At 42.3% G+C, this 15,995-nt stretch overlaps 1 protein-coding gene across 1 annotated transcript; it reads left to right on the top strand.

Annotated features, from left to right (window-relative positions):
• Positions 1–11,368: 11,368 nt before the first annotated feature.
• LOC124277673 (BRCA1-associated RING domain protein 1-like) lies at positions 11,369–15,685 on the top strand. The gene is made up of 4 exons (XM_046713405.1): positions 11,369–11,903; positions 14,141–14,224; positions 15,297–15,438; positions 15,481–15,685. The coding sequence occupies exons 1-4, from the start codon at positions 11,501–11,503 to the stop codon at positions 15,683–15,685; spliced, it is 834 nt and encodes a 277-aa protein (XP_046569361.1). The 5' UTR covers positions 11,369–11,500.
• The last annotated feature ends 310 nt before the right edge of the window (positions 15,686–15,995 follow it).

Below are 15,995 nucleotides of genomic sequence, written 5' to 3'. Positions count from 1 at the left end.
CACGTATCTCACCTTGTGTGCACTATCCCACCTCTTGGTCACATATCTCACCTTATGCCCACTATCTCACCTTGTGTCCACTATCCCACTCTTGACCACATATCTCACCTTTTGCCCACTATCCAACCTCATGGCCATATATCTCACCTTATGTCCACTATCCCACCTACTGGCCATATATCTCACCTTATGTCCACTATCCACTACTTCCCACCCATGTACACTAACCCACCTTCTTGGCCACATATCTCACCTTATGTCCTTACGTCCACCTCTTTGGTCATACATGTGTGCACCACTATCCCACCTCTTGGCCACAAATCTCACATGATGTCCACTATCCCACCTCTGTCCATACATCTCGCCTTATGTTCACTGTCCCACCTCTTGGCCACTGCATTCACCTAATGTCAACACTAACCCACCCCTTTGGCCACGTATCTCAACTTATGTCCACTATTCCCACCTACTGACCATATATCTCATCTTATGCCCACTATCTCACCTTTTGGCTACGTATCTCACCTTGTGTCCACTATCCCACCTCTTGACCACATATCTCACCTTATGCCCACTATCTCACCTTTTGCTACGTATCTCACCTTGTGTCCACTATCCCACCTCTTGACCACATATCCCACCTTATGCCCACTATCCTCACCTTGTGGCCACCTTATATCACCTTTCAGGCCACATACATCTCACCTTTGTGCCCACTATTTCCCCACCTTGTGGCCACTCATCTCAAGCAATTCTTGTGGCCACATATCTCACCTTGTGCCTCCACTATTTTTACCTTTGTGGCCAATTATCTCAATTCCTTGTGGTCAAGACATCTCACCTTGTGCCCACTATCTCACCTTGTAGCCACTATCTCACCTTGTGGCCACATATCTCACCTTATGCCCACTATTTCACCTTGTGGCCACATATGTCACTTTATGTCCACTGTCACACCTCATGGCCACGTCCATGGACCCTAGTATGGTGATCTTGTTGTTCAGTTGTTGGTGATCTATTGCCTATTTTTATATTGTGTTGTCCCCTATAGTTAAAATGTTTTAGATTCAATTACTAGTTTTACATGTATATCTGTGATATTCTAGTTGTTTTACTGTCCTTCGTCGGCAGGTTTTTATAATATCTATATCTATTCTATTTCAATGTTAAATGTTCTCGTCACGATATGGCTGAAATACTGCCGATGTGACGTTAAATTATAACTCACTCACTCACTCACACATGGCCACGTATCTCACCTTATGTCCACTATCACACCTACTGGCTATATATCTCACCTTTTGCCCACTATCTCACCTTAACCCACATATCTCACCTTATGTATACTATGCCACCTATTGACCACATATCTCACTTTTATGTCCACTGTCACACCTCATGGCCACGTGACTCTACTTCCTTATGTCCACTGCTTCACCTACTGACCACATACATCTCACCTTATGCCCACTATCTCCACCTTTTGCCAATGTGCATCTCACCTGTCCACTCACCCTTGACCTCTTGACCAGATATCTCACCTTACGTCCACTATCCCACCCTCTTGGTCACATATCTCACCTTTATGTCCACTATCCCACCTTACCTCAGCCATAAATCTCACCTTTATGTCCACTCTCTTCACCTTTTGGGTCACATATCTCACCCTTGTGTCCACACTATCCCACCTCTTGGTCACATATCTCACCCCCTTATGTCCACTCATCCTGCTTACTGACCACATACTTCTCCCACCTTATGCCCACAATCTCACCCCTTGTGTCCCACTCATTCTTCACCTTGCCCACTATCAAACCTCCTCATGGCAGTCCATTCCCACCTTTTTATGTCCACTCATCCCACCTTACTGTGGCCCTCTTATGTCCACTGTCCTACCTTATGTCCACTATCCCACCTACTGCCATATATCTCACCTCCTATGTCCACTGTGTCCCATCCCACCTACTGGCCATATATCTCACCTTATGTCCACTGTCCCACCTTTTATTTCCACTACCCCACCTACCGACCACATATCCCACCTCCTCTGGCTACATCCCACCTCTACAAGCCTCACCTATGTCCACTTTTCCACCCATTGCCACACACATCTCACCTTATGTCCACTATGTCCATGGCCATGGCCATTATCTCACCTTATGTCCGCTATCCACCTTCCACATATAGACCTCATGTCCATTATACCACCTCTTGGCCACATATCTCACCTTATGTCCACTATCCGCCGTGATGTTGCTGGAATATTGCTAAAAGCGGCGTAAAACCAAACTCAGTCAGTCAGTTATGTCCACTATACCACCTCTTGGCCACATATTTGACCTCATGTCCACTATCACACCTCTTGGCCACATATATCACCTTACGTCCACTATACCACCTCTTGGCCACATATCTCACCTTATGTCCACTATCCCAACTCTCACATGTCTCAGCTTATATTGTTGTGTCCCACCTCCTCGGCTACATACACTCTACAAAAAAGAAGAAAAATTTTGTATATTATTATGTTGATAATATTGGACTCATGTGCTGCGGCAAAACAATACAAATATACTGTTCCTTTCCAAAACGCCATCTTTGTGTGCCACATGACCACCCATCCTACTTGATGGCCCCATTGCCACCCTATGACCTCCTATCTCCACATGACCACCCATCCTACTTGATGGCCCATTGCCACCCCATGACCTCCTATCTCCACATGACCACCCATCCTACTTGATGGCCCCATTGCCACCCCATGACCTCCTATCTCCACATGACCACCCATCCTACTTGATGGCCCCATTGCCCCATTGACCTCCATCCCCATGACCTCCATTGCCACCCCATGACCTCCTATCTCCACATGACCACCCATCCTACTTGATGGCCCCATTGCCACCCCTATGACCTCCTATCTCCACATGACCACCCATCCTACTTGATGGCCCCATTGCCACCCTATGACCCATTGCCATGTATGGCCCTGCCACCCCATGACCTCCTATCTCCACATGACCACCCATCCTACTTGATGGCCCCATTGCCACCATATGACCTCCTATCTCCCCATGACCACCCATCCTACTTGATGGCCCTATTGCCACCCTATGACCTCCTATCTCCACATTGCCATCTGCCTCCACATGTCTTGTCATCATACCTTATATCCTCTCATTCCACCTCCTGAGCCCCAAAGAATCCTTCGACATGTTATAATTCAGACTGTCGTTATAGACAATGTGTAATGTATCTGCATAGTTTTCTCTCGTTCCCGTGTATTGATGCATTGCCACATGGGGAGAAGGACCAAGTCACACCCTGGCAGCTGCTGTACACCTCCTGCTGCAAGTTGACAGAGATGTGGATTATTAGGTGAGAAGTGATTATTTCTGATATTTCTACATTTTCTGTTATCTAGGTGTATATACGTATATATAATAATTACGTAGAACATAAAACTTTATGAAGAAGAGAGGATTTCGTGGAACATTATATTAAATTCGTTCATAAATGAATGGATTAGGTGTACCAAAAACACAATAAGGACAATTTATGGTCTAATCAGATCTAATCTACTTAGTTTGGGAACGTTATCACATAAGTACTACAGAAACAAAGATTGCTATAACACTCAATTGATACAGAACCGCATGCTGTTCTTCTCCATATTGGACTTGATTTAATGCTCAAGCCACGTAATCAAAGTGTACATATCAATTCCATTCTCCCAACCCGATTCCAACCTGTGAAACAATTTGTCTTTTGTAATATTAGGCGGAGGGTACCACAAATGGGCTCCATCAAAAGCCTTCACTGCAGAATGCTAAACGGCTTAAAAGGGTTCATGACTTCTCATCACAAGGCTATCGGGGTGGTGAATGTCTCAAAATCAGGCTCCATCGTTCTCTTCGTGAGACCCGTGTAGATCCGGGTTAGAACTGATCTTCAGCAACCCATGCTTTTCGTAAGAGGCGACTAACGGGATCGGGTGGTCAGGCTCGCTGACATGGTTGACACATGTCATCGGTTCCCAATTGCGCAGATCGATGCTCATGCTGTTGATCACTGGATTGTCTGGTCCAGACGCGATTATTAAGAGACCGCCACCATGTAGCTGGAATATTGCTGAGTGCGGCGTAAAACTAAACTCACTCACTCACTCAAGGCAACTAACAGGATCGGGTGGTCAGGCTCGCTGACTTGGTTGACACGTCATCGTATCCCATTTGTTTTGTGTTGATCACTGGATGGTCTACTTTCATGGAACATACAACAGACAGCCACAGCCTGTTTGGATGCCATTCTTCACATTGTCAGTCACTTGGTTGTCTTGTCCAGGTTATTTGGAGGTGGTCATATTTATTTATCTGGGATTGGCAGGCAAATTTTTCATCAAATCTTTATTTTCTTCATTGGTTTAGGTTATTTGTTTTAAATGGTAAGATATTTTAACTTTATGTAATATGAATAAATTCAGTCTACAAATATGATACTAAGCGTTATAGCATCCTCTTCATATAGAACCCGGGTCTTCTTGCATATATGTTCATGTTGTTGTTCACTGGATTGTCTGGTCTAGACTCGATTATTTACAGACCGCAGCCACATACCTGGAATATTGCTGAGTGTGGCGTTAAACTAAACTGACTGAGACTGAGAAACGGCAGTAAAATACCAATAACTGACAGATATTTGCGTTTTGACATTTGGCATTTACTTGAAGTGGTTGTTTCCTCTGTTTGAATGAAGCACGGTTAATATTCCACGGGGTGGAAGCGCTGTCCACGCGAAATGTGGAGTTGCCCCAAAAGCAACTCCATTTCCTCGCTGGACAGTGAAAGAAGAACATGTGGCGCAAGAGTTATGGTAAGTTTTCCCTCGCATTTTCATTATTTTGCAAGTATATCAGGTTTTGCCATTTGGCAGAGGGGTCTAGAAATTAACGGATCTTTCTGTAATAGCTTGACACCCTCTCTATTTATTGCAATTGTGCACCCTCCTGAGTGTCATGTAAATGTTCCTTATATATAAATACTCCTTCAGATTGATCAACATCAATTATTTACATCTGTATCTTTGGCGAAGAAGTTAAACATATAAAACGTATACTTTTCTAAAAGGAAAGAAGACATACAATTGTTTTGATTGCATTGTTGAATATTAACTGCACCATGTCACTGAAACGGAATCACGCTAACATTGTCTGTGAGGCGTATATCATTGGGAAATACCCCTAATTGTTGCAACATAATGACGTCACAAATGGAATCCCATGCGATCGGATCGCATCGCCTTGATGCATCGGTTGTAGTGTGCGCGGTCATAGTAAAATACACGGTGTGCGTTTTGTAACGCATCGCATAGAAAAGAGGACGTAGTGTGCGTGCACCCTAATGTTGTGTTTCTAATATGTGAGTACTGCAGACGTGAGTGTGTGAGTGACTGTGTGAGTGAGTGAGTGAGTGAGTGAGTGAGTGAGTGAGTGTTCAATCCAGTGTCTTAAAGGAGAATACGAACGAAAACAAAACTTTTGATATATTGTAAAGGATATTCTAAAAGTCACATTCCGTGATTAAAATTGCACAAAAAGTTTGTAAAATAGCAATAAAAACACAAAAACGTACTCGTATTTCTGCCTATTACGGAAACACCCGACAGATAATGAGCAGAGGGGGTATCACGTGACATGACGTCATAAGTGCCTGTTGCTGATGGCTTTCTCTTTGATTTTACCTCACAACTTAACAGTGTCCGTGGATTCTGAAGCAGTAAAAGATGTCCCTGATGTCATTTCTGAAATGGAAGTTAGACCGTATCAATACGATCCGATTTTACACCTTGCAAGACAATCTTCCACTGAAGATGAAGAAGAAGAATCAAGCGAAACGGAGGCACCGCTTGAGGTCAAAATAAATTTAAAAATAGACCATATCATTTACCAAGAATACTATTTGTCAGCAAAATGTGATACAGTTCCAACCAGCAAACCCACCCCTATAAATATATGACCAGTCCCTAAGAAATTTAAAAAAAGTTTGATTGTAGTTCCTTTTGTGTCAAATGGGTGACTGTATGGTGTCTGGGATTTAAAAACAAAATAATTATGCTTCAGACGAGGGAAAATAAAAATTATCTGCTTCAAAAATTACACTGGAATTATTTTGTTGAAAAAAGTTAGGATCCTAGTTCTCATTAATAACGTATCAAGTCTCGATACAAGATCCCAGCCTGGTCGAGCAGAGATAATATTCGCGACGCAGATAAGTTATTCCCCGAAAACTGGTGAATTATAAAATAATAGTCAGGACAACGAATGTTTCCCCACTGTTTGGTTATGGAAATAGTTATGGTACTCGGTCATAGCCTTAGAATGACATCTTGTCAGCCAATGAGAATACAGAACAACTTTCACGGCACACACTACTGACAAATAGCGAGTCTGATGCCGACGTGCGTAATTGGCAAAATGGAAAAATATGAAAGCAACAAGTACTTCATGATTTGCCGTTGTATTCGGCAATGTTTCGAGTTGACTGCATCATTTAGGGCTCCAAACCGAAAAGAACGTTATAGCGAAACATTTTCAAGCTCATGTGAAATCACTTACTGATTTTCATAATATATATCTCATGTGTACCAGTCGAATTCCCTCAGCTACAAAATGCCCCAGCAAATTTGGTCATTCATTCTAATTTGTTCAAATTTATTTATAATGATTGAATATATGCCGTAAATGCATAGTTTTTTGTCAACTTATTATGATATTATGTTCTTCATATAAAAGTTATTAGGAAGTAATATTTCTGATAAATGTTTCATTAGTAAACTCATAACTATGTATATACTTATATATGAAGAACATAATATCAAAGTTGACAAAACTATGCATTTATGGCCTATATTTATTCATTTTAAATAAATTGAGGCATTTTGACTACCCCACTGGGGCAATTTGACCAAATTTGCTGGGTCATTTTGTAGCGGGGGCAATTCGACTGGCAACCGGACTTGATTTAATTTATGTTAAAATACACTGACAGTAAGTTGTTACAGGGAATGATGGAGTATAAATGAATCTCGTGGATACTTTTTCCTTCTTCGGCCTAGCTTGGGGATTTCCATACCCCATGCGTGCATGTCTCTTTCACATGCGTCCGACTCGGAATGATCGGCGCATTTCTCCTGCCGAAATCTGTCATTTCACTTGGAAAACGGAAGAAATGGTGTTTCTTTCCCATGTACGATGATGCCGTGCATCCCCAGGCAACGCAATACACCATCGTACCATTTAAAAGAACGACACGTGGGTTCCAGCGAAATATGCATAATGGCCGAAGCTGAAATTTACAGAAACTGTTTTCGCGATTAAAACATAATTATACATAATTTTTAATTAAAAAATTTGGGAATATGTTTCTGATGACTTTATCTTTCACCAAGCAAATTATTGCAATTCACTCGTATTCTCCTTTAAGTGAGGGTACTGCAGCGTTAACGAACTGAGTAATGTTGTTTTTAAGAAAGTGAGACGGCTGCTGATAAATGTGAGTGTGTAATGCAGTGTTGAAGGCGTGAGTGAGTGATACTGTGATTTATGTAGTTTTTAGTGAGTGAGTAAGTGAGTAACGCAGTGTTAAGAGAGAAAATTTGGTTCAGGTAGGTGACTTATGATGTGTTTTAAGAAAGCGAGCAATGAAGCGGCCAGAAAGTGGAAGAATTTTAAAAAAATGAGTAGTGAAGCGTTAAGGAATTGAGTGAGAAATGTTGTGTTTGAGTGAGTAATGCAGTGCTGAAGAAGTGAGTGAGTGACACTGTGTTGTAACCTAGTAATGCTGTGTGTAATAAGTAATGGAAATATGCCTCATTATTATATTTGTGTACAGTAATACATAAAGGACCCTGATATGTGTTACGCAATAAAAGTAGGAGGTGTTTTATGTGTTTTGTTGTCTGGACTTTGTGCACCCCCCTGACAAGTATAATTTGCCACGATTCCCACGGCCAAAAGGTCCAAATACAATTACAAAGTTAAACTAACGCTTAGTCTCTGAATATATAAATTTGTCCAACTTTGTCACCAAATCGTGGAATTTGTAAAGATGAGGGTGCCGTTGTACAAGGCAACCTTAGCGCTACGCTAGTCGTACGTCTATGTTAAGGTATGGGAGTTACGGTCACCTTAGCGCTACGCTAGTCGTACGTCTATGTTAAGGTATCGGAGTTACGGTCTCCTTAGCGCTAAGATCGCTTTGTACAACTGGACCCAGGTTTGCTTCTGCATCTTTGAGCTCCTGAATGTTTTAGAAGTTCAACACTAGATACCAGACCATCCACACTATAGTTTGGCATGAAATGCATGTGGACCCGGTTTTTTTGTAAATATCTCTTCATCCAGTGATCCAATCGATCTCAAACTTTGCAAGTGGATGTTTTGTCAGACAACCTAATCACATTGTAAATCACCGATTTTATGCAATTGTATTAAAGAATCTGTCTATGTAACTGTCAACAAAATACACAGCAGAACGCAGACTGCTCGCAGAGGGAGGGAGCCAATGACCTGTAACAGCGGCAGTGTTGGGTCATAAAGGTAAATGCACGTGCAGTTCATGATAGTTACCTGTGCACTGCACAGTGATAGACCGTTTGGATCATTCACATTGACTGCTTCTAGCTGTCATCATGAAAGCTTATTCAGATGATGCTAAACGTTTAATTAGAAAGGTGTTTAATTTTTTTTTAAAGAGAGCAAACGTAGCAAACCGATTTATAAGGTGTCGGATTACATGAAATGTACAACTTTGCTCTTAGCATGACCTACATTGACAAAAGTGGACATTTATAACCCAACACTGCCGCTGTTACAGGTCATTGACGTAAGACGTAATAACAGAGACCATATAATAAGATAAGATATTTATTGCAGAGCATTCCATGAAGAATATTATATGGTCTCTGGTTTAACTGTCAAACGCAGCCGGTGAAATCCCGCTAAGGCAATTAACTCTCGGTCCGGATATTACGCAATATTGTTTACGTAGTTACCAGAGCGCTCATTTGCGAATGTCTGCGCATTTGTTGCGCATGTGTACCGGTAGAGGGAAGATAGCAGCAGGGTGTCAATGTGTATCAGTTACATGCCAGGCCGTAGCGCTGATGGTTAGTGATAAACTGTTGGGGAGGGCCGTCCCTCTATTATATGGTCTCTGGTGATAACAATCCGTTGGTTTGGACGTATTTCTTCTTTTCGTAGTTTTTCAAGTCCAACTTGTATGGCTTTCTCCATATCTTCATTTCTGTTCATATTCACTGTGTTCAGTTTGCTTGCACAAAACAAAAAAAAAACCAAAACAAACCATCTGTTTCTGTAACAATTCCTGGAATATGAACCTTGGAGTCAACTGTGTGTGCAGACTCTACTTGAACCGTGTGCACTTAAAAGAACCCACGCATCCAGATGGTGGCCACATGAATACGTACAAACACCTCGTTGCGCTGTCCCAGCTGTGAATGGGTACCTCGTAAGGATAGGAAAACCGCAATAACTTGGTGCGTCTAGTGGCTGCAAGAGTTATATGATCCCCAGAGAGTTGAAATTGATAATACCATGTGCCGTTGAGATTGACATCCAATGATCGAGGGAAAGAAATAACAGCACCTTGAGCATGTGCTAGCTGCGTGGATATGTGCGCCATATACTTGTCCTATAACAATCCCTGGATTAAATCATTCAGACTGAACTAGACTAAGGCTTAGTCTCTGAATATATATAATTTTGATAGTAACAAACAAGCCCATTTAAATTGAAAAGGAGCCCTAGGGAGACCAGAGATTCACCTGAGGAAATCTAGACTTGCTTTATTTAGGGCTTTAGCACTGCAGAGAGAGCTTGGCAGTAGGGACAATAATGTGGTTCAGGGACTGTGAGACAGACTAAGCGAAACATGTGGCTTGTGAACAAATCGGTCACTGCCATATGTTGACACTGAGTTTTACTGTTGAGCAATTAGCGTAGATAAACAGAGATAATCAAAACACAACCGAAGTTCACACCATAATCTCCTATACCAGGAATCAAAAGAATCCTTGTGTTTTAGTTATCATTAAAACATTAACCAGTCACAATGGAGCTGCCAGGTGTGTGGACCCAAGCCAGGCAATGAAAAATACCTTTTATAGCATAACATTCAGGAGGAACATTTCCCCAACATTTTGTTTGATTTATCTCCTAAATACCAGAAACTGTGCATAAGGCCCACTCTATAGCTTCGTGTCACCCCGAGTGCTTCTAATTAAGAGTTGACAGATGGAAATGTGAGGTAAGATTCCAGACCACTGGTGAGGATGTTGGTCAGACCAGCCATGGCAGTTAGATATGTTTACTTTGTAATCCGATCCCCAAAGTGAGTTAGTTTTCTGGCAGATGTTAACAGACCCTGAACCGAGGGAAATGTAGACTTGCTTTATTTAGGGCTTCAGCACTGCAGGGAGGGCTAGGTTGTAGGGAAAATAACGTTGTTCAGGGACTGTGAGACAAGACTATTACAAAGTGTACCCCTCACAGGGGCGGATACAGCTTTTTGAGAAAGGGGGGGTGCACACTATTGAGAAAAGGAAGGGCGCACACTTCATTTTCACCCGAGTTTCAACGGTCATTTAACAAACTTTCAGCACAAAAAGGGGGGTGCGCACCCCTGCACCCCCAAACACCCCACACCCCACCCCTCTGGATCCGCCTATGGCCCTCTGTGGACTCAACCTAACAAAAATACTAGAATCTGTACTTCACCGAGAATCCGTGTAATCCCAATTATAACATGTGTTACAATATATTTGGTGTTACTTTAATACATTTGGTGTTACAATTAATACACAGAACAGCGTTGTGCCCACTGAGTACTTGGCACTGGATATCCATTTCATTTCTCATGTAGTTATCCGCCATGTCAGTTTTTATGACGCCACGTGTACGCACACTACTGGTGTAGCGTGTGTTTCCCCAGGCTGGCATTCTGCCAAACACTTGAGTCGGGCCATAAAAGCCGTTTACCCGGAGGCGAGGCGGTCGTCTTCCTAGCTGCGTGGTGCACAGTTCACTTGCGCAATGGAAATGTCAACGCTTATGTTCTTCAGTCTGGTCTCGTGTGGCGTCAAGGACGTGCATGCTGATGTCAGTTTGGCAGCCTTGTCTACACGGGTGAGTCTGGTGGAATTGGAGATGAATGCATGGAAACGTACAGCTGTTGATACTGAGACAAAACTGACTAGCAAGTTCAAGGTGTTGGAGTCATCGCTGAAAGAAGAACTGACTGGAACATTCGTTCTTCCATTGATAAAGCCTCTCGTCAAACAAGCAATTATCAGCGGACATATTCTCAATATTCTCCTGAAAGCCAATGTGCAAAACACAAAGCAATAACACAAGAGTTGAGACGTGTTGAACGGGAAAGAGACACTTACGCTGAAGGGGTCGTTGTCGGCACGGGTACTACAGATGTGTACCCCAGGTACGTTTCTGTATACAGATATGTATCCTAGCCAAAATCAGAATACAGACCCCTTCAGCGACAGTTACAGAGAGAGTCTTGGAAAACTACGAGGCGAAGTGACCAAAGACATTCGCGCATTACACCTGCAGCTGAACCAGACGGTAGCTGATCTGCATGATGCACGGATGCTGAAATCTGAACTAAATCGCACCAATTATGAACTTTTTGATGCAAAGCAACAACTCTCTGGTCTTACAGAGGACTTAGTGACACTGAATATGTCTTGTTGTTGTTGGATGAGGAAAGCGTTTAAGGAGAGTGACGTTAATGAAAGTTCGTTGACAACATCGTCATTGTCGCAGGTGTCATTGACGACTTCGACTACGACGTATCCTGGAACTACAGCAGGTAACAGTTTTAGTAATTAGACGCTTAATTAACCTTCTATCTTGATATTCCATTCGGAAGATATGAGCATAACATTATTATTTCGTTTGAATTTAGCCAATAGTTTTACAGTCATACTGCATACGTATTAAGTATGTGTATTTTGCTTTTGAAACAATATCTCGGAGGTAGATGTTTTGTGTTTGTATCGTAGAAACCTTTCATTTTTTGAATACGACAATGTTAAACCACCCTTATTTCAGCATAGGGTTCGCATAACATGTCAACATAAGGTTCTCATAACATGTCAACATAGGGCTCACATAACATTTCAACATAGGGTTCAAATAATATGTGAACATAGGCTTCACATAACATGTCAACATAGGGTTTATTGGGCTAGTGGACATAATGTCGCTCGATCTCATATTTTATTGGGTATGTGTACATATAGGTTATTGGGTATCTCAACGTAGATTGTGTTGGGCATTTGAACATATGGTTACAAGGACATGCCAAGGGTGCATGTCCTGCATAGAGTTGATTGGGCGTGTGGGTACAGCCTAATAGATTATTATAGAGGAATTAAGAGCAGGTATACGTCCATCTGTTTATCTATTTTTCTTTCAGTGTAGTAATGTGAATCATCATGTATATTGATATGAAGTGCCCATTGAAAATATGTTCGCCCCTAACTTAAAACAAACCCTGGGGTTACACCGTTCATGTTGATATATCACAACAATATAACAGTCTATTCAGTTGCAACAGTTCAACAAAGAGGAGCATCTCAGCTGTTAACACACTGTCAGTGCACAGCTTATTGCATTTACAGATTAAAACTTTAAAAACTGAATTTAGGAAGTGTTACCTTTTCCTGCATAGACACGTCGTCTGAACAGTTATTTCAAACAAATTGAAAAATATATTTTTAATACCTCTGCTGTAGCTGATGTATCTGGAATTTAGCCCAACATAATGTTGAAAGGCGGCAAGACATTTGTGAAAGGCTCAAACCTCTCTGTGGCCAGTAGTTATAATTAGGAATGTGTATTGGCAAATAAATCGTATTGCAATATATTGCGATTCAGGTACCCTTATTGCGACACGTATTGCGATATATTGCGATTCAGGTACCGTTATTGCGATATATTGGGAACTTAAATGTTTGACAGTGAGTGACACTAATCATGCATGTCAATCCTATTTTCTACATTATCAGTCCCTAAACATATGTGTTATGGTTCTGATAAGAGCAATCTCAAATTAGGTTGCATAGTCAGAGATTCTATTTTCTTTTTGTCATGATTGAATAACGAAGGAAAACATTTGTTTTGAATGAAAGTACGTGGAGATTTTTATTCAAACCATATCACAAAACTTCATATATGTTCTTTACCCAATATACCGGTTCCCATACAAACTATTGCAATACGTATGGTTTGAAAAGCGTATTGCGATAAACCGGTACACCGGTAATGTCGTAACCGGCGATTGGGTTTCAGTAAACCCTACCACAGTTGCCTACTAATTATGGTCGTTCCACATTGTTCGGGGAGATGGTAGCTCTGGCGCTCCACTCGCTTGGTCCGTTGCTGGATACTAAGTCAAGGAGTGAGGGGTCCGACGACCGTGACTCCTAACTAGCCACGCGTGCCATGTACTGGCACACATTTCATAGATAAACGCAACACCAAGGTTATACTCACATAGTTTTACTCTGTCTCAGTCCATCTCTAAATACAACTTCATCAAAAGACAGGGCAGGCACGGGGCAACTGGGTGGCGTGGACTGGCTTCCGAGGATGTTGGGCCGCGCACCACTCTACCCGCGCCAAACCTGTCTTATATATGGTTCGAGCCTGCCCAGATCTCATGTTTCAACTCATCGTTTTGATTCGTTAATCCTATATCCGACCTTGCCCTCATGAATATTGTGCCTCCTGAATATTGAGCAGCACCGTTCGGTCACTCAAATCTCTTAATTGATTTGTTATTGAACCAATGTAAGATTAATCTGTTATGTATTTCACACCGAATGTGTTCTGTCTCTCTGTCCCTAGCCTTCGGCTAAACGCCATTCTCTCGAATCTCTGTTTGCCTACCGTGCCAAACCATTATGACTCATGAGCAAAACTGCAAATGTAAATACTGAATCTGATGTAATTCTCTCATGGGTTTAGGGATGCATTTTTACCTTATAACAGTAATATCGTGCAGTCCTAGTTATAAGCTGAACAACATATTCCTTGTTTCAGCCTCCACTGACCCGAGACAGGATCCGAGCCAGAGCAAGACGGGTCCACCAGTGCCAGTGACGACACAATACTCTGATCTGCAAGGTAGGTGGGGGAACCCAGCAGGCAGGAAGCTATGTCCTTTATCCTTCCTGCATTTAACAGACTGATGTAGATTACTATATACCCGTGGGGATTATGACTTGAGGGATGAGTCTCCTCTATGGTATCGATCGACGTTCATATTGTCAATCACAGGATGTCATTGACAAGATATGTATGATGATGTCGCCATCAGACAGCTGGAATACTGCTGGGCGTGGCGCTAAACAACAACCAAAACACTCTGACATAAACCAACGTTATATCTTATTACTAGGGCTCCCACGAGTACTCGAGTTCTCGAGGCCGAGTCGGGTCGTGCAGGACTCGAGTCCAATTCGTAGGACGCAAGTACCCAAAAGGGAGAAAACTCTAATCGTAACATCTGCCACGTGTCTATCATGGATGATCGAGGGAAAAAGTCAAACGTTTGGGCGCATTTTGACCTTGATTCAACGGTAAAGAACACTAAATGTCGTCTTTGTTGAACAACCTTAAGTTATGCTGGAAGCACAACAAATTCAATGCGAAAACAGCTCTCAAACACCCACAGCTGAAAGTCAGTGAAGCTAGCTACAATCCTAAGTTACCAAACAACAGTTGTACTGACATTATCAACTTGTAAAGTTTTTTAAAAAAGCATGAACACTGTCAAGCGGTACACAAGATATTGCTACAACATCTGGCTCTAACAAAACGATTTTATACGTCAAACACACCATTCCAGAAATTCCAGAAACTATATGTTGGCATTCTCATCATGTTGCATGTTGCATTGTTGTCATGCATGATGGAATTATTTAAATGATGTAGCAACGCCCGAGTTAAGTATCAACATGATGAAAACATTGTAGATGTGTGACAAATGAGTGAGTATGTTTTACGCCGCTTTTAGCAATATTCCAGCAAAATCCCGTCGGGGGACACCAGAAATGGGCTTCACACATTGTACCCACGTGGGGAATCGAACCTGGGTCTTCGGCGTGACGGGCGAACGCCTTAACCACTAGGCTACCGCACCGCCCCAGTTGTGTGATAAAGATGTTTGATGTACGCAATTTACTTTGTGTTGCAGCGACTCCATCACAAGCACACCGCGACCTCTACTCCGCAAGTTGGCGCGGTGACCTTGAGGCTGTGAAGCGGATCCTGTCAGTGGGTCACGTAAACAGGGGCAGCAGAGAATGGACACAGAGATGTGGTGGAGCTCCTTGTGGGTAAAGGGGCTGATGTGTCACTGATGGCCGGGACGGTAACAGCGTCCTTCACTACGCCTGTCGGGGAGGACACCTAGATGTCGTGAAGCTGATCCTGTCACAGGACGAGGTGGACATCAACGTAAGGAACATCTACGGGGATTCAGCGGCCCACGTGGCCAGAGACTGGGGACATCAGAAAGTGGCAGAGCTCCTGTTGTCACGTGGTGCTCTGTCACGTGGTGCACTGTCACGTGGTGCTCTGTGAAGTCAGTGCAGTGTTGGTGTAGAAAGAGACGGAGTACATGTCGTTACTGACACTGACATGGTGTGTGCCATTCATGTTGTCGTGTGTCAGCGTTCATGATTCAAAATTGATTCGTTTTTCTTTCTTAATATGAACAAAACTTGTTGAAGGTATTTTCAGATATTTTGTCATTTGGTGTGTTTTATCCTTACATAATCAGGTAAGAGAACTGTGAAGTGAGAGTAAACAGAAACCTGCAAATACACTACTAGATGTTGTCCGAAATCTTGTTAATAAACAGTAAATCTCTCCGCTTTTATATATACTACAA

Source organism: Haliotis rubra, unplaced genomic scaffold (genome assembly GCF_003918875.1).
Source record: "Haliotis rubra isolate DU_JTF1 unplaced genomic scaffold, ASM391887v1 Scf225, whole genome shotgun sequence".
Taxonomy (NCBI): domain Eukaryota; kingdom Metazoa; phylum Mollusca; class Gastropoda; order Lepetellida; family Haliotidae; genus Haliotis; species Haliotis rubra.
Note: the sequence above shows the minus strand (reverse complement) of the source record. Positions and strands in the feature narration are given on the sequence as shown.